Source organism: Amblyomma americanum, chromosome 1, assembly GCF_052857255.1.
Source record: "Amblyomma americanum isolate KBUSLIRL-KWMA chromosome 1, ASM5285725v1, whole genome shotgun sequence".
Classification (NCBI taxonomy): Eukaryota; Metazoa; Arthropoda; class Arachnida; order Ixodida; family Ixodidae; genus Amblyomma; species Amblyomma americanum.
Window position 1 is genome coordinate 106,882,891 of NC_135497.1, and position 27,425 is coordinate 106,910,315.

The 27,425-nt window shown below is 46.5% G+C and overlaps 1 protein-coding gene and 1 long non-coding RNA gene across 8 annotated transcripts in view; one reads left to right on the top strand and one right to left on the bottom strand.

Moving 5' to 3' along the window:
- The window catches only part of Obsc (Obscurin), a 153,097-nt gene that overhangs the window by 12,354 nt on the left and 113,318 nt on the right, over positions 1-27,425 (top strand). For all 7 annotated transcript variants that reach the window (XM_077646463.1, XM_077646467.1, XM_077646468.1 and 4 more), the window contains exons 2-3: positions 342-403; positions 1,889-2,508. In XM_077646463.1, coding sequence (XP_077502589.1) covers positions 355-403; positions 1,889-2,508 — 669 coding nt within the window. In that variant the 5' untranslated portion in view covers positions 342-354. The remainder of the gene's footprint in view (positions 1-341; positions 404-1,888; positions 2,509-27,425) is intronic.
- On the bottom strand, positions 12,697-13,082 carry LOC144134818 (uncharacterized). Its single transcript, XR_013315266.1, has 2 exons — positions 13,027-13,082; positions 12,697-12,952 (listed from the first exon to the last, which is right to left on the bottom strand). It is a non-coding gene; the product is annotated as an uncharacterized LOC144134818 (long non-coding RNA).

Here is a 27,425-nt window from a genome sequence, read left to right on the forward strand (position 1 = left end):
GTTTCAGCGCAAATTATTGACGAAGAAAAGTGAGATAGCACTATCTGCACTCTTGTCTTGGTCAAGAGTAACGCTGCTCGATGGATCGTTGCTTGTGGCAAAAATCTGCAGTTATCTTCTTTTCCTCTAAGCATGTGTAGTGGTCATTTTTTGAATATTTATTTCATTGGTTTTTGTTACCTCCGAGGCTGGCTGGTACAGACCCTGATCCTTCTTGATCTGCGCATTTCATTTACGCTTGCAGCTATTATGTCTCATTTAGCGCACGCAAACTGAGGGCGCAAGTAAGCTGGCGTCACAAGCTTTATCTCAGCAGCATTTTTACTCGTTCATACTTCCAGATAGGTGCTGAAGATGTCTTACTCAAGGTCATCGTACTCAAGAACGTCCAAGTTCAGCGAAGGTGAGTGAATATGCCACTACACAACTTGGTCAGCACAACTTCGTACTTAGGGCATAACACGTGAAGTACAGTTCGTGCGAAATATAATGCAATCTTCATATTGTAAATAAACACTAAAGTTGTTATGAGCAGTAAGTACTCAGCAAAACGAGGAGAATTTGAATTATCAGAGTTAGATTGATAAGAATGAACGTTCACAGCAAAAATAATGTATTAGCGAGCTACATTTTGTGGCATAAAACTTTACGTATAGCCGATTTATCTTATTTGTTAGAAAATGCCAGCTGTCATATTTTTGCTGCCCTGTAGCATATGTATATATTCGGAGGCAAGTTCATTAGGTAATGAAATAATACGTTATGCCGCCAAATTTTGTTCCTTTCAGCGTATTTTATTTAATGTTAGCAAACACACCCAAAATATAACTCTTCATATGATTCTCATGCGACGTAGCACAAAGGATGAACAAAGAAATACGACACAAGTGCCGGAACAAAATGATGATCGATTACCACGTCGTCTAGTTCACTGTTTTGTTGAAAATATCATCGCTTACGTACAGTCTGGGTCAAAAGTCTTAAGGCCACAGCGTTCAGCTGCAGCGAAACGAACGTTCCTAGAATGCTCCGTGTAGCGGATCATTCAAAACACAACTCAAGCAGGAAGCTTCTCTACCTCAAGAAGAAACCTTCTGCTAGCATTTCAAGGTCATTCGGTTTTTGATAGTGCCGTAATGGCTCTGTTATGCGGCTGAAGCGAAAACCGTTTGTCTTTAAAACTTTTAACCAAGACTGTACATGCAGCACAATTCATTATTCTGTTTCCCCTAAAAATATTCACAAAAATTTGTTGTCATGCATTTAATGTCTTTTACGCCGCCGTTTAATCTTGTGTGCACTTTTCAGTCACTCGTGAGCAGGAAAACAGCTCAAAGCCACAATTCCCTAGGAAGCTCTCCACTGCACCAGTGGAACTAAATGCTCTATACGCCCTCGAAGCTTTCAAATGTATAAGAAAACGCTCAGACTTCTCCTTGATGCAAAGTGGGCAGCATTTCGTAGTTACCCCGAAGCGCTATTCCATGCTCTGTTTTCCATTTTAATGAGCTGATAACCTGCAAAATATTCTCCTTAAGTTACGCTGCGTCACGGTCTGCTGTCAATCAGGGCGCCCGTCCTGGGCATCAGGTGTCACGTTGGCGTTTAATTTTATTGATACTGCACTTCGCTCGGGCATGTGTATACTGCTAGACTGTTAGCTCTGTTGCAATTACACGGAAATGAATACAGGCAAGGATCCTGTCATCGACCATCTCAGTCGTAAGAGCTACCCACTATCGATGCTGATGGTGCCAGCCTTACGTTTTACCTCATTCATCCTCGGCGCCGTGTCACAGATATTTGATATGGCGTTTCCAGGCGGTTGTGCATGCCAATGCTTTTGCACCTCGAGCGCGCCTATAAGCGGCACTCGTGGCCGGCGCAGGGCTGTCGGACGAGAGATCCAGCCGGACCTCCGCCCGCAGCTCTTCGCTGATGGACTCGGACATCAGCAGCAGCATGACGTCGTCGCGGCGCATGATGCGCACCACTTCGTACGGTGACGAGGGTGGCAGCAGCTTCTCGTCGTCCACGGTGCGCCGGAGCTCGCGTCTCTCGGCGCTCGAGGACGACGACATCGGGTCGAGGATACAGAGCAGCAGCGTGCGCACTTCGAGGCTGAGCTCCCGAAACGACGACGACTTTGGATCCACCGCGATCTCCCGAAGGCCCTTCGCCATCTCGAGCGGCGACTCTTTCGAGAGCAGCCGCAAATCTTCGCTCTCGTCCAGCGTCCTCGGCGAGTCGGTCGACAGCTCGGCGTCGCGAGCTCTGCGGCGCCTGAGCAAGGACGACGACAAGGAGAGCTTCGCCAGCAAGCGGTCGAAGCTCACGTCCAAGTCTTCATTCGACGTCGATGAGTCGAGCGCGTCGGTGCGCTACAGCAGCACCAAGATCACCAGCAGCATCGAGTCCAGCGACCTCGGCGGTGCCAGCTACTCGGCCTCCAAGGCCAGCTACAGCTACAGGGACTCGGCCGGCTCGGCTACGGAACCAGAAGCTGGGGTAAGCTCCGCTTGTTCTTTGCTTTATCAGAAAGCGCTTCTTGCTGCAGGCGTTCAGTTCCGCGTCAGCAGCGGCGTTGCATCATACAGGAGCTGAAGCCCTAAACCTGAACCGAGCCATGACCTAAGCTTGCGGGAATGAAAATGATATTGTGCTATTGGCGGTCGCCTCAGGCCAGTAGAAATATCGTTTACTTCTCGTGAATAATTAGTTCTCTAAAATTATTTAAAGTATTTTTAACCTGCAGAAGATAAGCAAAAAAATGGCTAGAAAATTGCGAAGTCTCAAAGCACTTTGGTAGTGGTGATGTTAATGCAACTTAGTTGAGTATATTCAACTTGGAGATTTTGAGAACTTGAGATTTGTGGCGCTAATGTTACCTTTTTGATACTAAGAGAGAGACTGGTGAAAACAACGAGGAGTCACCGGCGGCTCCTTAGCGCTAGCATCTCTTAAGAGACTGTTATTTGAGAAAAACAAAGAAATTTCCGGATTTTTGTAGCCATAGGTTTATTATCTAAGTATCTTTCGCACTCCGAATAAAACACGCGGAACCAAGAATGCTCGAGAAAGGGAAATGAAGAAGGGCGTGTAGGGAGATTATGCACTCGGCACAACTTTATGTTCCATGTTACGAAGGCAACAACTTCATCACCGTCCGTGAACACTGCCTATATCGTCCACATACAGTCACCAGCGGCGGTGCTCTTTACTGCCTGCAGTGTTTAGCGCGCTTCCTTTACAACGCAAAAGACGGGGTTCAGAATGAGCACGCGTATTCAGAGAAATCGTGTGATTTGCACACTGCACAAAAAAAAAGATAAATCGTCTCCCATGTCTCCAGCTCTTGTTTCAAAGCAAATCAATCAATATCGCTAGCTAACTATATCAGTAGAAAATAAAAAGTGCCCTTGCGTACTCTGGGCGAACGCCAAAAATAGTGCTGAAGTTTTTATTCCCGCAACCCGTAACAATTTTTTTTTACCTATAGCTACTTGCAACAAACATGAGCGACGTGTTCGTGCCTACACGATGGGCTATGGCACTGCCGTACACAAAGACTTTACTTCCTTTTTATACTTGCTTTTTCTCCTTCCCCTTAATATCCACCCAAGCCCCTACTGCAGGGTAGTAATCCGGTACCTTCTCCTCGGAACCCTCCTCGTCTTTCCTTTCTCCCGTCAATCTGAGTTCCAGTGACACGCAATCGACGCTCACGGTCGGAACCAACGTAGCTGTGCCTTGTAATTTAAATACCTTAAGTCGAACACAGCAGTTCATAGTCCGATAACCTGAAGCACTCGTATTTCCTCCGCCTGTTTTCTTTGCGGTATGCTGGCATGTGTTGCTAACATGAGCTGCTGAGCACGTAGAAATGATGCACTCGTTCAGCTCGAAATGTCAGGGTTTTATTTCATCAGTCCTCTTTGCACTGAGCATAGGTGCCGCTCAAGAGGCCTCGATGGTTTCTTTAAATCACACGGCGAGTGCGGCGTGACGCGATACACACGTTGCCCTGCACTCGTCCCTCTGTACATTCCACGCGGTCGGTATCTTTCGAAAATGAGACACACGCTGAATAAAGGGCTCTCACAATTGGTATTTCATGTATCATCACTTGTAAAGGTCGCCAAGTACGCTCGACAACAAAGGCTATGGGCTAGACTGCGAGAGCTCTCGCCTAAGGTCACAGCAGGAAGTTTATTTCCTGATAACCTTTTGTGCTTGTGTGCTGTCAAACAGCAAAACCTTTTTGTGTCATGCAGTGGTTACATGCACAAACAGTGCAGCATTATTACACGTGTGAAAAACACTGCATGAATAGAGCGCGGAATTGAGCACGTCGCGTATTGACAACGACGACAAGCCCCAGCCTTCTTTGAACGCCTTCAAGAGAAAAGAAAGGCTTGTATAAATGCCTTCCCATAATTCCCAAACAATGATCGCACATCCACAACTAGAGAAACAATTATTACACCTTGGTTATTAGACGAACCACCTTTATCACCTCGTTTTCGGGACATAGCCACGTTGTTGACTTATTGATTTCCTTGTTGCTGCTTGGACATTTGGAGAAGGCTGAATGGTGAGTACAAATGAACATCAAGATGGCGTATGTTTTTCTTCAGCCTATGGTCTCATAAAACAAATATATGCTGCCTTTAGTTACTAAAAGACAACTGAACATCTGATAAACTGGCAAACGCACACTAGTTTGCTCGTGCCTCGTACAAAATTAAGCCATTTTCACTAGCTTTTATATTCGGGTTGCTTATAAAGGTAGTGAGCTTACATGCGAACGTCGAAGAAAATGAATACTTCTACCTCTTTGAAGCCCTTGTCAAGTGTGAACTTCTTCCAGCGATGCTCCAGCGCTGTCAACACGAAAGAAATGAAAGGACTAGGCACTTGCTTTAGTCCTTGCACCACTCATCTACAGCCTCCATGACGGCGACGTCACTATTGAAATGCCATCCTCTTAAACCTCGTTTGAGTGCAGGGGACGAAACGGAAAACTCGACGATGCAGACTCGGCCACTACGGGGCATTAGGTGAAGTGTCTACACGAATTTGCTTCAAAAAGGCGCTCACACTGACTAAAACACTTCTCACCCGCGGACGTCAGCACACCGGATGACGGTATTTCGAAGTTTATCCTGTGACACAATCGGATCACAAGGTTTTAAACGGTAATGGCACTGTGCTAAGAAAGTGAAAATTAAAAATTGGCTTTTGGGGGAAAGAAAATGGCGCAGTATCTGTTTCATATATCGGCGGACACCTGAAGCGCGCTGTAAGGGAAGGGATAAAGGAGGGAGTGACAAAAGAAAGGAAGAAAGAGGTGCCGTAGTGGAGGGCTCCAGAATAATTTCGACCACCTGGGGACCTTTAACATGCACTGACATCGCACAGCACACGGGCGCCTTAGCGTTCTGCCTCCATCGAAACGCGGCCGCCGCGGTCGGGTTTGAACCCGGGAACTCCGGATCAGTAGCAGAGCGCCGTAATGGCGAATTTTCATTTCGTGTGCGCACTTATTCCTAGAGAGGGTTTTTAGCTAGCGAAACTTCCGTGCAATCTGCCACGCGGGAAACCGACGAAATTCATTGCAGTGCGCATTCAACAAGTCTTTCGATGCGCAAGGGGCTACTGCGCACTTCCGATTGAAGCACCAACACAAGCGCCCACCCTACTCTTTAAGTTACAGCATGCACAAAAAAAAATCCATCGGCTGGCGACAGCTTCCAGTTATATGAGTCGAGCTCGCTTTCCTGGTGGCAAACGGCTGTGGCGCCGTCATAATTTCAGCTCTGTTCTAGTAGTTTTCGTGAGAAGCTGCTTAGTACAATGCCTTCATCTCGTTGCCCGTGTTGACCATAATATTCTGTCTCACAGGTTGCTCATAGCGGAGTGGAAGCTACGAGCGCGAGGCATACTTATCAGGCTGGCTCGCGAGCATGTGAGAACTACACACTGATGGAAGCCGTCGCCTCGCGCTCGTAGCTTCCACTGCACTGCGAACAACTTGTGATATAGCGCCACGCAAAGCTCGGCTCTTTTTCAGCGGTCACAAGAACGGCATCACCAGCAGCTGCAAGCACGAAAGAAGGAATAGCGTGACGCGTTATATTTTGCGACGCTTCTTCATTTTTGTGGCACTGCCGCCACTGATATATGCTTGAAAGAGCAACGCTAACGACAGCGCAACGTGGTGACCACTGACAGGGCGAAACTGAAGAATAATGGACACTTTTTTTTTGTCTGTACACGAGTGTGAAAAGGGCGGCTGATTTGGCAGACGTGCACTGAGTTGTGTGTGGCATGTGCTCTCGTTGACACAATTCTGCATTGGTCAGCTGTACAGAAGTGCGTCGTCGACGATACCTGCTGGATCGCCTCCTAATAAGTCTTCACCTGAACATTATATCATGTTCAGCAGCGCCTAGTAAGTTAAATAGTTGGTGCAAAGTAGGCGGTTTCACCGCAGCCTTCAGCAACTTGTGCTTCTTGTATTTTTCTTGCTGCTGAGTTTTTCGGTGGTGAGCAAGCGCCAGCCTCCTCTAGTGCTTGCCTAGCGCCTTTGTCAATGGGTTGCGTCAAAGTTCGAGCATTCCGTGAACACGCACTCGGAAATTATTAATTTCTGAACCAGAGAAATGTGACCTGAAAAAAGAAGAGGCATTTTTTTGTTTCTATCTCCTAGAAGCATGGGACGCAACGCACGAGCGCACCATCGCTCAAAGCGGCAATGCCATATGCATCGTCGGTAGCGCATGAGCATGTCGCTATTCCTTTGGTTCGTCATCTTCATAATCACCCGCCGCGGTGGCTGAGGCAATAAAGAAAAAAAAAAGCCGTGGTGGCTGAGTATTTACAGCGCTCGGCTGCTGACCCGAAAGACACGGGTTCGATCCCGAACGCGGCGGCGAAATTTCTATGAAGGCGAAATTCTAGAGGCCCGTGTACTGTGCGATGTCAGTGCACGGTAAAGAACCCCAGGTGGTCGCAATTTCCGGAGCCCTTCACTACGGCGTCCCTCATAGCCTTGGTCGCTTTGGGACGTTAAACCCCAAAAAAGCCAAAAGTCAAAGCCAATCTTCATCATCAGCCTGACTACGCCCACTACAGGCCAAAGGCCACTACCATGTCTCTCCAATCAACCCTGTCCTTTTTCAGCTGCGTCCACCGTAGACTCGCAAACTTCTTAACCTCATCCGTCCGCCTAACTTTCTGCCGCCCCCTGCTACGCTTGCTTTCTCTTGGAATCCACTCCATTAACCTTAAGGACCAGCGGTTATCTTGCCTTCGCATTACATGCCCTGCCCAAGCCCAAGAAAACACGTTTTCCGTGCCATGTTTTGGCTAGCTAATAATATCGCAACGCAGTTCACGCTCTGCTTCACGTTGTGATTGCACCTGGAAAACTAACACCTTGGACCCTAAATGCCTGATTAAAAATGAACGCGTTAGAAATATTGTCAGCTTAGCAAAAGCGGAACGGCGAACCAATACTAATACATTGTATTTTTTTTTATTCAGGATGCAATGTTGAATATGGCAGTGAGAGCAGTTGCCTTTGCTATATTCATTTCTTTTGTATTGTATAAGTGCGGCATGCATACTGTTGGTAAAATTAGCCTTGAAAATATTTCGCACTTATGTAACAACAAACTGTATTAAAATAAAGGGCGCAAGACAGGTTTTCCCAAAGACTGATACTAAATGTAGTGGTCTGCATTGCAGGCACACCTACAAGAATGCGTTTTTGATAGCTATGAGGTGAAAGTAGTTCGCCGAATGCTTTCGGTACCACGCTTACTCTAAAATTATTTATATTAACAGCTGCTGGGGAACTAGGCGAGTCATCATACTTTTCGTCGTCTACACTCTCTGGGACCGAATTCTGAGTATCCCTCGCGTGCAAGAAATTTCAGTGACTAATTGCTGCTATGCGCGACGGGCGAGCCCCGAAAACACAAGGGGAAGTCTAGGGTGCGAACCAATCGCAAACTATATTGGTGCGGCTTCGGGAATACAATCTCTGCTTCTTACCTTTGAACGACACATGAATTGTAGGCAATGAGGTGTGAGCTACTGCTCACGATGTGCGAGAAACAGGCTTCGATGCAATGCCGCAGCAGTGACGATGGGACCGCTAGGGCTGTGATTAGTACCGTCCACTTCGCGGCCCTGATGCTATGCCGTTTGCTTTTAGTCATTTGTCACCAAAGACAAATGCGCTGCTACACAGCCATATGAGCGCCAGAGTCACGATAAAATGGCATCGGGCTTGGAGTAAATGCATCAGGCACAAAAGGAAATGAGGCGTTCGACGCTTCAGTTTCCTCTGAACATGTGAGAACTGGAAAGGCTATGAAATGACAAAACTAGGCTATGGTTTAGCTCAAATATCTGGCGAGAGCCTTCATGTCCCTCCATTTACTCCCCTTCTTCTTCTCTTCTTTTTTCACTTCATGTCCCCCCCCCCCCCCCCTGCTTTTTTCTTCTTCATCATGCTTCGCTTGTTCTTTCTCTTCTTTCCATTTGTCTCCACGACAATGTCTTTTCCTTTTCTCTCCCTCCTTCTCTTCTTTCTTCACCTATCTTCTTGTTCTTTGCATCTTTCTATTTCTTTTTCAACAACAGCCGTCCCTCCATTTTCTCACCTAATCGGCTTTTTATGTTCTTCTTTCTTCGTCTTTCTCTTCTTTCCACTTCTCTCTGCACGACGGTGTCCCTCCATTTTCTGCCCCTTCTTCTTCTCTTCTTTCCCTCTTCTTCGTATCCCTTTACTTCATCTGTTTCTTCTCTCGCTCTTGGCTCGGCTCTTGGTTTGGCGTGCCTTGGCTTGGCGCCGATCAGATAGGGCGCCAGGCCCAGTAAGGGCAAGTCAAGCCAACTACAACTAATAATACAAGAGCCGTCGTGCTGTAATTAAGAGTACCCTTGCTTAGCCACTGATTTTTTATATTCTTTCCATTTCTTCCTCCACGATGGTGTCCATCTCTTTTCTCCCCCTTCCTCGTCTCTCTATTCTTCTTCGTTCTCTCTTCTTCCTTCTTCTTCCCTTTTTTATAGTGGCTCTTGGTTTGGCCTGCCTTGACTTGGCGTCGATATTTTTGGAGCGCCAAGGCAAGGCAAGGCAAACCAAGTAAGACATGACGTTGCGCTAGTCGGTTTATAGATTCAGCAATTCTGAAACTGCGCGAAGAAGACTGGACGAGAAGAGACACGAAGTATGTGCGTCTTTGTAACTCTTCTCGTCCTGTCTTCTTAGCGCAGTTTTATAACTGCTGAACGCGAACCAAGCCAAGCCATGGCAGAGCAACCACAACGACAATACAACTACAACGGGTTTTACTTACACGACGACTCATGTTGAGTTCCCATAAACGGCTTCAAAAAAAATGGACAGAAATCACTATCCGCGCAGTTGAAATAATTACATCGCGCAGTTGAGATAATGAATAATTAAAGGAAAGACGTTATTTCTATGCCAAGTGAATGCTAATCATTTGCGCGTTGATTGGGAAATCTGTACTGATAGAACATGCACAGTCTGCATTTATTGCCAGCCCTATATCGCATGGCGAGGTTCCTGAAGCTGTGGCAGGCAAGGAGCTTAACTTGTTGGGCCAGTTGGTGCATCGTTCTAGTGCCAGGAAAGCTTCGTCCCTGTGCACTCGTTTTCTTCTGAACGCGTCCAGTTCCGCTGGTTTTACCGTGTAGCGGGCAAGATCCATTTTACTCTACAGTCATGGACAAGCAGTATGAAATGATGAAGCGACGGCCATAAGCTATCGGCGGCGCCGTGCATCTACGAGAACATGAACAGATAACAAGATAAGCCCCGTAACGACAGTGCAAACACGCACGCTTAGATAAGCATATTCAGTTCAAAGGGAACACAAAGGCGTGTTTGTGGTACCTTCAGCCATGCCTAGATCTGTTCCTAAGCGTTTTCTATTGTCGCAAAATATTTTTATTGCGCTTTGCTTTCAGAAATCGCTTAGTTTCAGAAATCTGCCTTCACAAGCGCTATCACCGCAGATTCATTTCACTCGAAAGGAGACATCGGAGCGCTCTCGTGCCGGCGTTTTACCGTGGTTGGTTTATGTTCTCAAGGCTGCTAGGGGCCACTGGTGTTTTTTTACACGTCGCTTTGTTTAAAAAAAACGGGGGACGCTTAAACAATGTGTCCAGCCGTGATTAAGAATATGAGGCGATAGCGTTCATGGGTCCCGGCAGCGGCTGCTCGCGCCCACGCAGACACGGACGCTGTTTACATATTGTCACGAAGAAGCAGCTGGCAGTGTCGCGGAATGGAGCGCTCGCCCTAGGACAGCAGCCATTAAATCATCTCTTTGCCATCAGTCATCTCGTCTCATTCTTCGGCTGGCCGCCATGTAACACTTGGTATGAGGTGCGGGGAATCATCGCCATCCGGGTCCTGGAGCTTCGGCGTACTGCGTAAGCCATGGTCGTCGTCGGCCGTGTGTTCCTGGCCAGCGTCGCCCGGCTGCGCTCCAACCTGCCAGACTCAAACCGATCTTGCCATTTGCTCCCCCCCCCCATCCCCCCATGCCCTGCCCCGACCACCCGACACGACGAACTGGAAGCGGCGCAATGACCCGACCTACCGTCCCTACCGACCCGAGACGACGCTCACATGTGAGGACACCGTCCTCCTGCCCATGCCTTTCGGCGCGCCCAAGGGCCTCGGAAGTCGGCTCCTGGCGACCTGCGGCCCGGAATCTTCGCAAACCAGGACTCATTTGCCCACCTCTTTCATCGTGGCGGCCAACAGCCAACAGCCAGTTGCGCTAGGCCAACAGCCATCAAATCATCTCATTGCCATCAGTCATCTCGTCTCATTCTCCGGCTGGCAGCCGCGTAAAAATATTATGTGAAAGACCACACGACATACATATACAGCCCCGCTTTAACCAAGCTGTACGAACGTTCCTGCATGGCTTATGGACAGCGTGTCTGACTCGCATCGGAAGGGTCAGGGGTTCGATTCCAGACTAATTACCCGAATTTCCTTTTCAGCGCAATTCGTTTACTTTATATATTTGTTTACAGCGCCCGTCTGTGTGTCTTCCTTCTGTCCGTGTCCAAGTTCGCGCTGTTCTTCAGGAAAATGTCGTACCAACTCGCCCAAGCATCTGTTTCAAAACTTTGTATACTTCAATGTCCTATTGATGCATGAGTCATGCTGAGACTTTCTAATTACTAGTTTTCTCAATCACTTTTCAAATCCGCCGCTTCACGTGTGACGTAGCCACAGTTTCGACTTATCCGGATCTTTCGCTGACAGCTCCAACGAACGCCGCCGGATTTTCTGCAAAACGGGACCCTTAAAACTGGCCATTTAAAATTTCAGGTTAGCTTGTTTATGCCTGTAAATGTAGCTTTGCGGCACACTAAGGCTTAATGCGGAGAAGGCCCTACCAAAGCTTCACATGGAGGCTCAATAAGATTATACGCGCCTCTTTCTGTGTTTCTTAAGTGAGATTGGCTCTTGTATCTTCTCACCAGGAGTTAGTAATAAGCGAAAGTATATACTAGATGTCTATGAACGAAGAGAATGGTCTGAAAAAACTTGGGGTTATACAGCGCACAGAAGGTCCTGCAGGGTTATAGCTGCGGTGACACGCACAGCCGCACAAACAGAGGAACGAACCGGTTTGTTTATTTTCGTGCCTTTTGATATGGGACGCTTTTGTTTATGCAGAATATGCTATTGTGCCATAGAATCATCAAAGATTATCAGCAGCCAGAATGGTAAGATTTCATTTTCTCACCTTTTTAGTGTGACCATAAATGCAGCAGCCTGCAAAGTTGATGTGTTAGGTTAGTGATGTGTATTCATTTTACGGCTGTCAAGCTGGAACTATCAAACAAAAAATAACGAGCAGGTTTTTGTTAGCCCACCCTCTTCCTGCACTTTGGATTCCGGACTCTTGACCTCCATTTTCACATTCGTCATTTAGGAATAAATAAATAAAAACAAAACCTGTTAGAGTGGCAGACTACACGAGCAAGCTGTTCTTCAGCTTACGTTTAACTTGATCAATCGTGTTCTGACTAAACCACCATCAGTCTCATGCCCGGCTTTCCTCAATTCACCACACCGAATGATCACATCTGCAGATTAAGGGGTCTTTGTTTTACTTTTTCGCCACGTTGAAAGCTGATCAATATGAGGCGCTTATTTATTACATAACAGCAATTCCATGAATACTCTGAAGCCGTTGCATAAAAAGGCGGCGTATTTTACTGTGTTTTCTTGGGTGCTTCCAGTGCCTACTTAAGAGCGCGCTGTAAACACGTACTGAACACTGGATGTGGAGGTGCGAACAATAGAAAGTAGACAGTTTATGCGCTCTCTTTAAACTGATCTAAAGCGAAGAAAAAGCATAAAAATGCAAGATATGCACACGCGAATGACGACGAACAGCAAGGCTGAAATTGAACGCTTAGGTCATAGAAGGCCATCTGTAAAAGCGAGTTGACCTGAATTTACTTTAATTTATTATGGATTATTATCGATGGTTCGCTTAGAATAACGTATTCGTTTATTCTAATGAAAAAAGAAACACCCATTACAGCAGCTTATATTTTGTCATGTGTTTAACAAATGTTTGCTCGTCAAAGATATAGTAGAATGATGAGGCAAGTATGAACGCGTTCCGCTTTGTGGAAACAGTTCATTCCGAATAAGGAAATCATTTATAAACAGACAGCAGCTAGCCTATCAATGCGAGCACCTCGCTGCGCATTAAAAAAAAATGTGTGCCGGCCATCGCTGCACCCACTCAGTGTGGAGTTGCCATCGTCCACCGGCTGCTGTTCCCTGCGGCTGCCGGCTTGAGCTGCATACGACTTGACTGCTGTCTGGAGGCCGCATTGGGAAGGTTATATCGCAGAGTAGGATCAACTAGAAAAAAAAGTGTGTTTTCTAGACACTTGTTGCAGCTGTGAAAGAGAAATGCAGGCGAGGAACGTGTTTACCTTTCGAGGCTTCGTTGACCTTTTGCTGCACTGGAGCGGGGGGTAGTTGAAGTCCTGCAGCAGTAGAGGCGCGCTTTAGACGAAGACAGTGAGAAAAAAAAGGAGACTGGTTCCTTGCCGAAAGGTGCTGTACCTAGAGCCAACTAAGACTGGATTAAAAACGGTAGTGAGCGACCTCAGGAGCAAGCAGAAATAAGCGTAGCACACTGTAGCGTTACAGCAGCATTCACGAATTACCACCCGTAGCTGGTAAGCATGATGTGTGCAGGCGCCCCGGTATCGCTGATACCGTCGTTGTTAATGGTATCGATAAATGCTGATGGAATAGAGGGACGTCCTTCGTTTACTTCTGTCCGCGCCGGCATGGTGCTTACTTGGGTCGGCGGAGAGCCGTCGCACCAATGCCACTGCTTTACGACACCGCATTTTATCTCGTGCTATTAACGCGGTGAAAAACCGCTTGAAAGTGTGTCCCTAAAATAGGCCGCGTTATGTGCAGACGTAATGAAAAAAAAACAGCGAGAAGTGATCAGTTTATTTATTTCGATATTTACATACCACCCTAATGGGCATTTGGGAGAAGGGGAGGGACCAAAAATTGTGCGCGTAATTTGTTTTTATATTCGCGCGCGGCGTTCAGTCTGTCTCATTCAGGACTTTATTTAGCTTCGCTAATCTGCAACACGGCTCCGTACTCTGGAAAGCGAAACCAAATAAATGAAAACGACCTAGCTGTCGAGAGCATGTGTGAGCATTACATATACTGCACAAAAGGCACAGCACGCTCTAGGACGGCTCACAGATGGTGGCAACCGCAATCGGGTATCTGCCATGCCCCGTGTCTGCTGGATGTCTTCCTGACTACTTCCACGGCTTGAGGAGCAGCCGCGATCAGCGGCGTCCCTTTCAACTGGATAGCACGCTCGCCTTTCCGCCGCACACTTCCTGGTCGTCGCGCCGTTGGCGTCCCGGCGCTAGCGCTCGTGGCGACGTTTTCTGCACTGCCTCGGGCGAGCCATCTCTTCTGCCTCGGCAGCGAGCTATTGAGCGCTCACGACCAACGCTGTATAGCCACGAGCTACGCAGCGCTGACGCATGTAGCGCACGCCCGTGCCAGCGCAGTAGCTGAAAGGTGACGAGGTAGCCGTTGCGGTGCTCTGTCATCTAATTGTGGGGACGACTTCACGTGTCCCAGACGACGACGGGGCTGCGCCTGACGTCCCACCAGCAGATAGTGGTGTACTGTAGAAACAAAACAGAGTGCTTGGTTTGAACCGTTATTCTTGTGATTCAAACAAGCGCTGACCAAGCTACGCTGCTAAATCACACAAGAAACAATGAGAAAGCCAGAAGCAGTGGCCTTGATGCGATGGCGCAGCTGCTTTGAGGGGATAAGTTTGTTACGTATACTGCTATGTTATTTTGGTGGCCCAGCATGCGTTTTAGTGCGATTAGATGTTTTAATGCACGTCAAAGTTTTCTGTTGCTTACAGAAAGCTAGCCACAGACCAAATAACAAAGTACTCTCAGGTATGCTGTAAGCATACGCCAGGAAACTACTACTGCAGCCAGATAGTTTGCTTCGTACGTTTATTTTCCTTTGGTCGCCTGAAGCACTATTCTCTCAGCACGGATGTTTGCTGTGATATCTCGGTAACAGATGATGCAATCCGGTTCAGTTTACCACTCTAGTTTAATGTATACACATCAAACATCATACATATAGTAATGACTGCAAAGTGACACCTCACCGTGGCATTTCTAAAAAAATGACAAAAACTCTCAAATAAACTTCTGTTCAGGAGTTCATAGTGCTCCCAGCTTGCTCTGTGCGAGGAATGGAAGACATTCGATGGCTAGTGAGATCCTGCGTAGTAGCGTTGAGGGGAAGCATTTCTATTTCAGATTTCGTTCCGGCTCTGTGGTTCACTATTTGCCTCCTGTAATCGAAGGCTTTTGGTTCTTTTCGGAAAACACTGAGGCCACCATCCTCTTTTTGGTGCTCCTGCTTCTTGCTGTACTTTCGTTGAATAAAGTCTTTCAGTACGTTTATACGCGCGAAAGATACGCTTTCAGACGCAGTAACTCGACAGAAAAAGAAATTTAACTGTCTTCACCTTCCCTTTGTTTCTTACTTAGTGTTTTTGCTGATGAAAACACCTACTCTTGCACGTAAGCATCCCAGTAAAGCCTTCAAATTCGTTTACGGGTACCCGGAGGCTTCGCTTCAGTGCACGCTTGGCGAGTCCGCGGGGGTATGCACAACAAAAATTATAGCATAGTGCCTTTCCAATAGGTCTGGATGTTCTTGGGTGGGTGCTGCGCGATCTCGATCTTATTCAGCTTATGTCGGAAGTGGAGATCCCCCGGTTGTCTGAAATTTATTCAACTGAATACTGAGAAGGCTAACTGTAGCGTATCTTTCAGCCGGCGAGTATAGCGCACTCAGCATTTTGTGTACCTTCTTTTTGAGCCGTTAAGGCTAAAATGTTGGCTTTACGTAATATCGATACCAAAACTGCGAGAGACAGTCGACAGCCGCCAGCGAAATGGCCTCGACTACATCCTCCTCCATGCCGTGACAGTGCATGCTTTGCTACGACTGACAGAGCGGCTTTGCTGTCATGGGCGATGAGCCTTTCACAAAAGGTGTGGAAAGTCTGATCGCCTATTGTGTCCATTTGTTGGAAACCTCTTGGTGTGCTCGATTGTGATTTCTGCGAATGCCTGTGACTGACGAATGGTGGGTGACTTAAAATGACGGAGCTGAAGCGTCTTTTCTCTTCCAATTCTGTGGGAGCAGAAAAACATAAATGGGAAGGTGTCGCAGCAGTCAGCACGCTATTCTGATAAAACAATCTTGTCTCATACAGCATTTTATCTGGTTTTAGTTTCAAGAAGAAATACTTGCTGGTATTTCTTAGTCACCATTAACTGTTATTTACTGAGCTTAGGAATAGCGCACGAGGGATCGATATTCCATCACTCGTCACCGCACTGAAAAAAAAAACTTTCAGCTAGCTTGGTTAGCATCGAAAATATGGGCGATTAAAAATTATACTCCTCCTGTCCCCCCTCAACTCATGCACGCAGATGTGCCAGAAAAAAAAGTAAAGAAAACAGGTCGAGACTGCACCTCACCGCCCCCATCGCGGTCGTGTCACTTGGACGCGCCTAATGAGAAGGCTTGCCCAGACGGCCCACTTTACGTCATTGGGATAGGGGCGGCTAAGAACGCGCATTGAGGTGGCTCCCTAATCGGTTGCGAACAGCAACTATTATATATTGTTTGTAAATGGTACAGCCCACGCACAGCTTTTAAATTTAATTCAAATACTCACAAAGACCTCCATATCTGGCGCCAGGCGCTCAAAGCCGCCGAACCCATCCTGTGGTCGCGAGCACTACCAAGCGCACGCCGACCACGGTAGGCCTTGCTCTGAAGAAAACAAAGGAACAATGACACTGGCTGACACGAAAGGCATTTATTTGTACAACAATAACGCCGGCTAGCAACAAAATACGCAAAGGAATCGAAGTCGTCCGGCTCACCAGCAAGGTTAAGAGCGAATATTGGCTCATGCTAGGGCAGGGGAGAAGCTCCGAGGCCGGACAGGACGAGCTCGCGGGAAAATGTGCACACGAGGCCTCGTCCCGCTGGTGGAGAGCGGAGGGCCGCGCTAACCGTCTGCACACGACGAGTTCTTGAGCCGAAGAGAGAGCGTTAAGAGAGCGGCCTTTCCCGCGCGCAGCAATAACGCCGTCAGTGGCGCTCGGGTCGCTGCGACGCAGGCGCCCTCCCTTGTTAGTTAAGGTAACTGGAGAGGACGCCTCGCGGGGAAGCAAGCAGAAGGGGATAGAGCAGGGCGAGTCCACACAATTTACATTTGGTCGTCCTTTGCAATCGTACTCTGTCGTACGAGATGGTTATTAGCAACTGGAGGTTGTAGTGATGCATCTACTGTCCCCATCCATGCCTTTTCGCATTTATGCAGTATTTTGAGCAGAAGCATGTTAAATCGGCCGGCAGTGAAAAAAAAACGCCGTGCAGCAGAATAGCATTCTTTAAGAGCGCACTACAACAAAAACCTATAAAAAATTGGCGGGGACACTTAAGCTCCTCCTTTAGGGTATGACGCGATAGCGCTAATGGGTTAATAATGCCTATACATGCGGAATTGGTCATTCTCTACTTTGCATTCATAGATCGCTGGGAGTTCTCATACCACTCCACGGACAGTGGTTATGGGACGTCTCTTAACCGCTGCTCTGCGATGGCAGGTGCTGCCACCGGTGGGTCTTCTGCGATCCAAGCTGCTATTCCCGAGCAACATCCCGCGACCAACCATTAATTTATCTGCTACCTGCCAGTGTGGTCAGTTTTCTAACAATCCGGTGGATAGGTTGGTATAGGTTGGGATGGCCCCACAAGGTCACATGACCTAGGTTGTCGACCCAGGTTTCTTCTCAGGAGGTGGCTGTTTGGGCCAGCCTACGCCGCCCTATTGATTGCTCACAACGCCGACGCTGGGTTTTCTGCGTAACAGGGCCTTTAAGGCTGTCGCGTTAATATGACCGGGTTCAATATTGGTTAGGGGTGCTGCAGCACATAGATTCTTCCAAACTTGTGTAGAGGAAAAAAAAACGCATTAACTATGCGAGCTTCCTTAAGAGAGCTTTATCCACCTTAGCCGAGAGCTATCTTTCAGATCACCATAAACAAGGGAATGCCGGTAGGTGTAGCCTTCGTAACTGGCACGGCTAACTTTTCGCCGAAAACGTGATTCGGCTGCAGAAATATATCTACACCTTGATTCATATACATATTTTTTACGTTCGAGTGACTGTGGTGACATGTTTGAAACAATACCAATTAAAAACGAAGAAATTGTATTCCTACAATCAAAAGCCTCTAACCTATCCGTGCAGACTTTCTGAATTTCACAAAGCCAGAGCAACGTTTGCAATGCGCGCGAAGTATTCGAATAAAATTATTTTAAATTCATACGCCTTCTTTCTTGCAATTTGTGCGCGTAAAGGCGTGGCGCTGGCCGTGTATTATAACAAACTACTTTGGGAGGTTTTAAATCTATAAAACCCCCTATTTCTGCAGTCGAAAATACATTTCTGGATAAGCCCTAGCCAAACCAAGTATGAAATTCACATTGCCTGGCATTCCCGCGGGGTCTGAACGATCGCAGCACACCCGTTTTTTGCACCTGGTAATTGTATGAAGCTGTACAGTGTAACAAAAACGGTGCTGACACAAGCGCGCAAACCGCCACCTCTGTCACAGCCGCAGTCCGAACCTACTGCTCCAAGTCAGTGCTGCCGCCTGTTAGGCGCTCAATGAAACGGGGGCACTTTGCGGGACTGATGACGTCATGAGTCGAGGCAAAGCAGTTCCGGCTTGTGGCGCCGCTTTCCGGTTCGCGGCGCAGCGGGGGAGTCTAATTTTAGTCGCAGATGCATGAAGACAAACAAACCTTAGTCCTCGCAAAAACAGAGCAAGACAAGCAGCCGCCGCCCCGGACTGTTTCTCTGTTTGCCCCAGAGGTGTCGCTTAAGCTCCGTGTTAAGAGGCTGAGAGAGTTGGGAATGCTATTATGTAACAGTGTAAACATTCTTTGCGTCAATTATACACAGTAATTTGTTGAGTATGATGCTGTTCGGCGTGCGAAGCTGTTTACTTTTCGTGTGTGTGTCGTCATGCTATCGAAATTTCCCGGCTTGCCGCAGCCTTTTTTGTTCTTTTTACCTTTTTTTGCCGTCTCCCTTTTTGAGATAGTTAAACACGGCAACGTGAGATACTAATATTGTGTTGGGGACGCGGCTTCGAAGTGTGGGTGTTCATTTCCAGAGAATTTCCTCAGATTTTTGGTCCGTTTAAACAGAGCAATTGTCTCGAAGTTCTGCAGAAAGCACATGTAGAGTGGCGTAGTACATAAACCCTAAGAGTATTCTTGTATCGGCAAAAGCATATCTAAGATAACGACGGAAATATTTGGCGCTCAATCGTTTCATTATGAGCAATATTAAGCCTTTCTAACACTTTGAGAAATCTGAGCTTAGTTCATTTCGTTTTTTGTTTCAAATGGTACTTTCAGGAAATCTTCACGTACAACTCAGCGAAACGCCAGTTACTGCGATCGCACTTTGTACTGCTCGTGAGCCTGGTACGAAATTTAAAAAAAGTTGCTTTAGGTCCAATTTGTGGGTAAATTTTCGGTAAGCGCACTCCGTGCATTTGCGTTTCGTGCCTGCACATTACGCAAATTTCCCTTCGAAGTCTCATAAGTTGACGTTTGTGGACAGGCCCACCTGTACATTAGTGTGCAGAACATTCTACTTGCTAGACTTGTGCTCTGTTTTTGCACAACTTCTCTCATGTGAGGGTGCTGCCGGAGTATGAGTGCTGGCCAGTCCAGAAGGTCAACAAAATGGAAGCGCAATCATGACGGCAAATTAGGAAGAATTTTTATGAATGTGACCCCTGTTCTATTCTAATATACGCGCCTGCAGTAACGACCGCTATACTTCCGTGGCTACTACCTTTTGGTTCTTCTTGGTTTATTCGCGAACCAGCACCTGAGCTATTTTCCTGTCTTATGCACTATTCGCCACCACTTTCATCCATCTGCTACACGGCAGATGATCATAAGGTATAAAGAATGCGCACTTAGAGACAGATGTTCTAGTGAAAACAGAAGAAAAAAAGAAGCGCATGCGTTCAGCCACAAACCTCTTGAATGAGCCTACGCTACGTTTGTCCGTTGTAGCTGCCAATAAGTGTCGTGAGCGCTGCAAATAAAGAGAAAAAAAATGCGTTTCATTGGAACGCAGAGTCAGCGGGAATATTCGTTTCCTGATTTCTTGCAATACCGATCAGTGCGCAAAGTCGAAAACACTATGATTCTGCTTTCTAAACGTTAGGCCTAAGGCACAAATTTAGTGGCACACAAGAAAGTTTACCACGCTAGCCCAACTAGAATATGCAGCAAGCTGGTTAGTCGTCGTAAATGTACCCACCGCGGTGGCTGAAGTTGTTATGGTAGCTCGGCTGTTGACCCGAGAGACGCGGGTTCGATCCCGGCCACGGCGGTCGTATTTCGATGGAGGCGAAATTCTAGACGTGTGCCCGTATACTGTGCGATGTCAGGGCAGGTTAAAAAATCCCAGGTGGTCGAAATTATCCGGAGCCCTCCACTACGGCGCCCCTCATAGCCTGAGTAGCTTTAGGACGTTAAACCCCCATTAACCAAAACTATCTTAATACTGGAGAACAGCATTCACCGTCTTTTCTGAACGCCTACAAATTAGATGGCTTTGATTTTTTTTTTTGCTATTCTTGCCGGAATCTCCGCGTTATGATAGCGGTGAATTTTGAATACACCCTTTCTTTGTGATTTGTGCTATCCGTGGTTTGTATGGTCCTGGAAATTTATTTTTGTAGAAAAAAAAACAATATTTACCCCGTTTATGTTACATCTCACAGATTGTGCCACTTTTGCGTATATTTTTGAGGTGCTGCTTCTGACAAAATAAACAAACCAGGGTCTGTGAGCTGGTCAAGCTGCCTGTGGGCAGCTTTTTTCCCGCCGCCCTCCCATCGAATATTTGCGATGGGAAATAAACATTATTATTATTATTATTATTATTATTATTAGTAGTAGTAGTAGTAGTAGTAGTAGTAGTAGTAGTAGTAGTAGTAGTAGTAGTAGTAGTAGTAGTAGTAGTAGTAGTAGTAGTAGTAGTAGAAGTAGAAGTAGAAATAGTAGTACATGACAAGCCCGGCAGCCGACCTCAGCTCGTTATACAGGGTTTTTCACTTAAGATTTTACGCAATTTTTAAACATAGGCTTTTCTTGTTAGAAGAGCGCTTTTTTCGTCATAGCATTGCCAGCGGTGTAGTACATCAGAATACAGCCAAGACGTGGCAACTAACAGGATGGTTAACTAATATTGAATAGTTAACTTTTAACTATTACTTTTATGCTCCTTAATTATTGAGAGGTGTGTAGCCCACCGTAAGTAATACCCATATCAGTTTTTAGAATTTGGAAAACGCGATTAGCCTCGGCGCTATGGCCCTACAATATTTGGCTACATTTCGCCAAAATACACACGCTTTCGAGAAGCTTGCAGGCAAAGCAACCTCTCCAGTGCGCCTAACTCGTCGAAAGAACCAAAATTTGTTGGGCCACAGCGCCGAAGGCAACCACGTTTTCAAAATACTAAAAGCTCATACGGATATTGCTTACGGTGGGCTACACGCCTCTCAATAATTAAGGAGCCTTACAGTATTAATTAAAAAATTAACTTCTCTATATTAGCTAACCAGCCTGTCAGTTGCCACGTCTTAGCTGTATTCTGATGTACTACACCGCTGGCAATGCTACGCCGAAGAAAGCGCTCTTCTAGCTCAAAAAGCCTATTTTTAAAAAGTTATGTAAAGCCTTAAGACAAACGTCCTTTACACGGGGATTCAGCGGGGCGCATACTACCAAGCAATCTTGAGTGGTGGTGGTAGTGGTTTTTTTTATTAAAATAATAATAAAAAGGAAGGAAAAGATTTTTGCTATATCCGGCACCTGCCATCGATACTGAAGCACCTGAGCTGGGGCAGCGGAAATAAAGGATAGCAGACAGAATGGAGAAATGAAATGAAAGAGTTGAGGGGACATGAAGAGAGGATAGGGGAGGAGTAATATGTACAAACTATTTACACAATAAGAAATGTATCCAGGTTGTGCGCGTGATTAGTTCATTTTAGAGGAATTAAAAACACACGCGCACAGCACTGTGCTGGCTACAACTGTAGTGGGGCGTCCAGTTATTAATCGTTCAAGGTAGAACTCGCGGAGCGTTCGGTCACTGCGTGTAACTGCCTGACGAAGAACAGACGGGACGTCAAGCCCGTGTGTTCGAGGAATGCACAGAGGCTCACCAAAGTTCGCTCACGAGTGCGCGCACTGCCCTGCGGCCACAATAGCGTCTTGATGGAGTCTGGTAATATGCCGTGCGCCCTATAGGCCGCGAGCATATCGCGACGAGCATCGGCGAACGCGGCACAGTGAAGGAGCAGGTGTTCTAGTGTTTCCACTGCACCGCATCCGTCACACACATCACTCGTCGCGATTCCGTGACGCACCCGTCGTTCCCCGGACCACACGCAGCCAATGCACGCGCGGAGGATCATTGCACGTTGTGACCGTGTAAGTCCGCGACAGCCGGTGATACTGCCGATGCGCTCACCACCTGCGATGCGTGGGTCGGGGTGCTGCCGTCGGAGATGGTCGTGGATGGCCGCACGCACGTCCTCCAGTGCAAGGGGCAGATGGCTGGCAGGTAGTTGGTGTGCAGCGGTCGCGAGGTCGTTAGCTTCTTCGTTGCCGGCGATGCCGCAGTGACCGGGCGCCCACTGTGCACGCACGGCACATCCTCTCTGCGCGAGGCGCTCGATGCGCGAGCGAATTTCCCGCACGAGTGGGGGAAATCCGCTCGCGCATCGAGCGCCTCCTCGCCTTAGAGTCAATGCAAGAATTCTTGAGTCAATGCAAGAATTCTGACGGAAAGCGTTTCCAGTTACACAATATTGAACGGATCTCGATTATCCCGTGCTTACTTGTCGCCTGGAGGAGGCGACGCGCTAAAGAACGTCACCATGCGTCGAAACTTCGTCGTAGTGACGCTTTGCTCCAAATTTATCAAACGGTGTCGGAATGACATCACAATTGTCAGCTTAATTATAGGGCAGTGTGATTACCGCTTTACGGCAGCAGATATGAAAAAACAAATGCTGTCAGAAAAGCAAAAGCAGTCAAGCCCACATTTTTTTGTGTGTCTGTGCTGTATTAATAATACCATGACTCATAACACACTGACTCAATAAAGGTTACAATGAACCTAACCGAAGTTTAGGGCGTCGAGCAAGAAAGTGACATATAAAAAATAATTAACCTCATCTTCCTTTATTTTCCGTCTCTAGAACTTATACTGGGTAACAGTGTAAGCTTATTTAGTGCTGCAAAACTTGTAAAACGGCTATTCACGATAAAAATAACCGGAATACGTATTTAGTGTCCGAGAAAAAAGCTGCGCTGCAACGTGCGGACATTTTTGGCTCAGGTCAACCCCCATCCATCACACTTTCTTCCCGTCAGGACAGAAAAAAGAAACATAAGGGAAAAAAAAAACGTTTGCGCCACACTTTTGTAGCGGCTCGTCTGGCTTTGAAAAGAAAATTTGTTTGACTGCGTGTGTTTTGTTCTCACTTTTATTTGTTTTCACGGGACAAATCTCCCGCTTCCTTCTAGCGCTCAGTCCTGTAAGTCCTTCTTCCCAGAATAAGTGTTTTTCGTTCGCTAGTTTTAATGTCTCGTCCCTAATTGTCGCGATGACGCGGTCTAAATCTGTTCGGGACACGCGGCTATCATAATCGTGTTTGTCAGGGCAGGACTGTTGCGGCAGTTGCAGCAGCTACCACCACGACGCGAGGTTCTGCATATGATTATGCAGACTTCCCACTTTCCAATGTTTATTTCTACAAATGTTGGTGTTTTTTGGTGTTTAATTTGCGTTCGTAAGCCGCCGTATTTCGGTCGATGTTCACGCCGATAAAACAGTCTAAATGTGGCGACTATTAATGAAAGCAAAAAAAAAAACAGCGTTAAAAGTGTACAGCGGAAAAAGTAGTGAATGCGTGTAGTATGGAGTACAAGATAAAGAGGGTAGCTCTGTCTTCTGCTTCTTTTCTTTAAACGCGTCTGTGCTAATGGTGTACTAATGGACCTGAAGGACCCATTTTACTTGAATTACTATTGCATAAAAGGCATAGAAGCTACAAGCCGCTGAAGGTGGCAACATCGGACGTCAATTTAAAAGCGGAACAGAATCCCAGATTGCTCCCATTTATTCCTGTGGCGACTAGTTCGCAACAGTCAATTCTAAATTAAAGGAAGTACTCTGTAATATTGATGACTCTAAATCGAGAATGAGCTTCTGAGTTACAAATTACGCAGTGACTTGAGGTTTGCACAGCTTTATTTCACTCTGCATGCTTTCATGAAAGTGACCAAAAAAGGTTCTCTCAAGGGCCTCTTCTAAAATATTCCTCAACCTGCAATAACAGTCATAGCATGTACGCAGTTCTTTTTTTAGGTGCCTGAATGCTGCACAGCTTACGTCCGGAATGTTTGAACGTAGCGGGTAAAAGGATTTTATTTTCTCCAAAGGCAACTGGAAATACTATTCGTTCGGAGCCAGAAACGAGATAGTCGTATAGATCTTAGTCGCACATAGCGGACTCGTTACCTCTCCGTGTCTTCTGACACTAGCAAAACAAAGAACAATACAGTGGGAATGAATAGATGAAATGCTCTGAAGTTTGTGTCTGGCAACTTTTTCGTTAGTCTTCAGCGGCGAGCACCCTAAAGAAGGTTGGTGTCAGTGCTGCATCCATCACAAAATTCGAACTCAACACCAAAGATTCAAACAAGCAGTGGCATACTATTTACCGTATAATGCTTTTTTTGTCCTCGTGCTCAAGCGCGCACAAAAAACCTGAAACTTTCTGGCTACTCATGCACATAGCAAGAAAGGTGCAATTGTGATTCGATATTTACCCAGGTGTGCGACTAACTGTGACTTATTATCTGTAATCTAAAAAATAGTGACAACAAACATCTTTGCATACACAAATGCTGTACGCTGAAAAACAAAATCAAGAGCGTAAGAAATGTCCACAGCAGTTCAGAAAAGTCCAAAGCAACTATATATAACTAAACTAAACTTTAGTTACATATAATTTTTTTTCTCGTGAGATGCAGCAGAAATACAGTCAATGAAATGCTAAAATTTGAGATTAACAAAAGCATATATTTTCAAATTCTGTTATGTAAGGCGTCGTGGCGTCATAGCTGTAATTACATATTCTTGGAATTCTCTGACGGCGTTTCGTCCATTCCAAAGTTTCCTTCATAAGCGCGGGCGAAAAGTGCCGAAATGCATTCACTAACGAAATCTATCCAAATGCAAAGAGACGGAGTTTTGCGTGGTTTTTGTAATGGCACGGGAGATGCTGTAGACGACTAAGAGAAGCGGGTTGCGTTTCTATATATCGCGCTGTCATAAGTCTCGCTCTTCGACACGGATTGATCTTCCATTTGCACGCTGCAGTTGTAAGTGTACTAAACATCACCGCTCTTTTTGGGTGCGTGGTTCTGTCACAAGGTGTGATTCAGTGGAATTGAGCTTAGAAATTGTGTTACTCTTACTGAGGCTCTGATCATGATACGCGATGCGCAGAAAGACTTAGGGACAGCTTATTCTCCCCTCTCCCCACCTCTCTCTTTATTTTGCGCTTTCTTTGCCTCTCTTACCCTTTCTATACCTGTGCTGGATACTGTCCCAATTAGTATTCCTGTGTTTATTTTGTTTCAGTGTCTATTGACTTTCATGGCAGGTCCTTAAACCTGATTTATGAGATTAGGTATTTTTTTTTGTGGTTTCTCAGTCGCTTGAGCTTTGTGAAATTTTTCGTACCACAGAGTACAAAAGTGTTGCGAACATTCAATGAGTAGTAATAAGTTGTCTTTTTTTTTCATTACCTGTTGCGGCTTTAAACAAACATTCAAAGACTACTCCAAGAAACTCGCTTATTTTTAACTAGAGTGACCATGCGAGGTTGCGGCAATAATATTACACGTGACAAAAGCACCAGATGGCTATCTTCGCACTTTTCACCCTGTTATAATTAAATCAAACTACAAAAACTCGCAAGGCTCTCTAATGCTGCAGCACGTGAACTCTACACCCCCCCCCCCCCCCCCAAGAAAAAAAAAAGAGTCCACTCACTGTACATACAGAGATGCCAGCAGGGAGAAGTTGTGTTTGAATCCTATTTAGTGGACACTATTTCCAAACACGCCAATGCATGCGAAGTGGAACTATGTAACAAAGAGATTCAGTACAAGCAGGGCTAAGAAAAGGGACACACTAAAAAGACAACATTCTAGGTTGCCACAGGACTGTTCAAGGCTGCCATATCGGAATACATAAAAAAAGTAGTTTGTGCCAATCTTTCCGGTCGAAGCACACCCACTTACCGCACCGTGGTGGAGTCGCTTGTCAGCGCTCGCGAATGCCGTGTCGTGCGGTTGTGGATTGGGCGGCAATCCTGGTAGGCAGTCGCGAATTAATCTCTCTCGGCTGTGGGTGTCGACTGGCAGGAAATTTGAGCGGTTACTCACCGTCGCGCTCGGTGGCCTAAGGTGGCCCGTGAGGCAGCTCCGCCGCTCTGGCATCGTGCGCGCGTGGATATCGCAGCTTTGCGTCTCTGAGATTCGCGAAAGGCCCGCGGTGGTCCCTGGCACCGCCGCGGTATGTCCGGCGTGCGCTTGCCAACTGCATCACGCCATTCTCAGCTGCCGTGCCAATGGGAAACCCTCCAAGAACGCGTCACTTTGCCGCCGTTATGAATTTTGTATTCTGCACGGCTCACAGCTGGGACACCTGAACCTTAAGGTCTGGCCACTTGAAAGTTAAGGTCTACTGTGCAAGCTTCCTTGATGCGCCTGTTGTCTAGTGTTGTCATTTCCTTTAGAAGAGCAAAACGTTTCGGCATACTGCTAGGTCGACTTAAAAAACACCGTAGGAATCAGTACATTTCTTGCCTTGCATTTTGTTTCTTTCTTCGTGTTTACCTGTTCTGTACAAAAGATATCGCATGCTAACATTTTGCTTTCTTCCACTTCAATTGCATTAATTGGTGCCACGTAACTAAAACGGTCCATGGCCATCGTACAAAATTTCAACGAAGGTTTAGCGGACCCAACTTTTTTTTGGGTCCATTATTAAATGGTTTTTGCAGATCCACCATGCTTCACAAGCTCGCCTGCCTAATGTTTTGTTCAGACGCAACTAATAAGGCACATCCGAAAACAGAATGCGTCCAAAAGCAGAATACTGTTCGAAAATTCGTGTTGATGACAAAACACTGTGATCGTCTGGCGTTTCAGTGGCGCTACAAAAAGTCTCGGAGAGAATGATAACTATCGAAGTTGGTGCCTTGCTTCTGGTTGTATAATTAGCATTGAAATGTCTATGCACGTAATCCCCAAAGTAATAACAGTAAATTGCATATTATTGCGACGATAATGCGCAGTACAGTGCCATTAATGGGATCGATGCGTCTTAGCTCGGTGTTTGCAGTCGTAAAGTTGGATGCAATCCTGTTTTCGATGATATCTCATGACTTTTTGTGCAAATGACATAAAAAAAAATTGGAGGCTTATCAAGGTTAAGCCCAGTGGATGCGAAGCATGTTAAGCAGGAGGCATCTTGACCGCATACACGCCCGGCGCAAAGACGCTGGCGCGGTTGCGGGCACAGAGACTGAC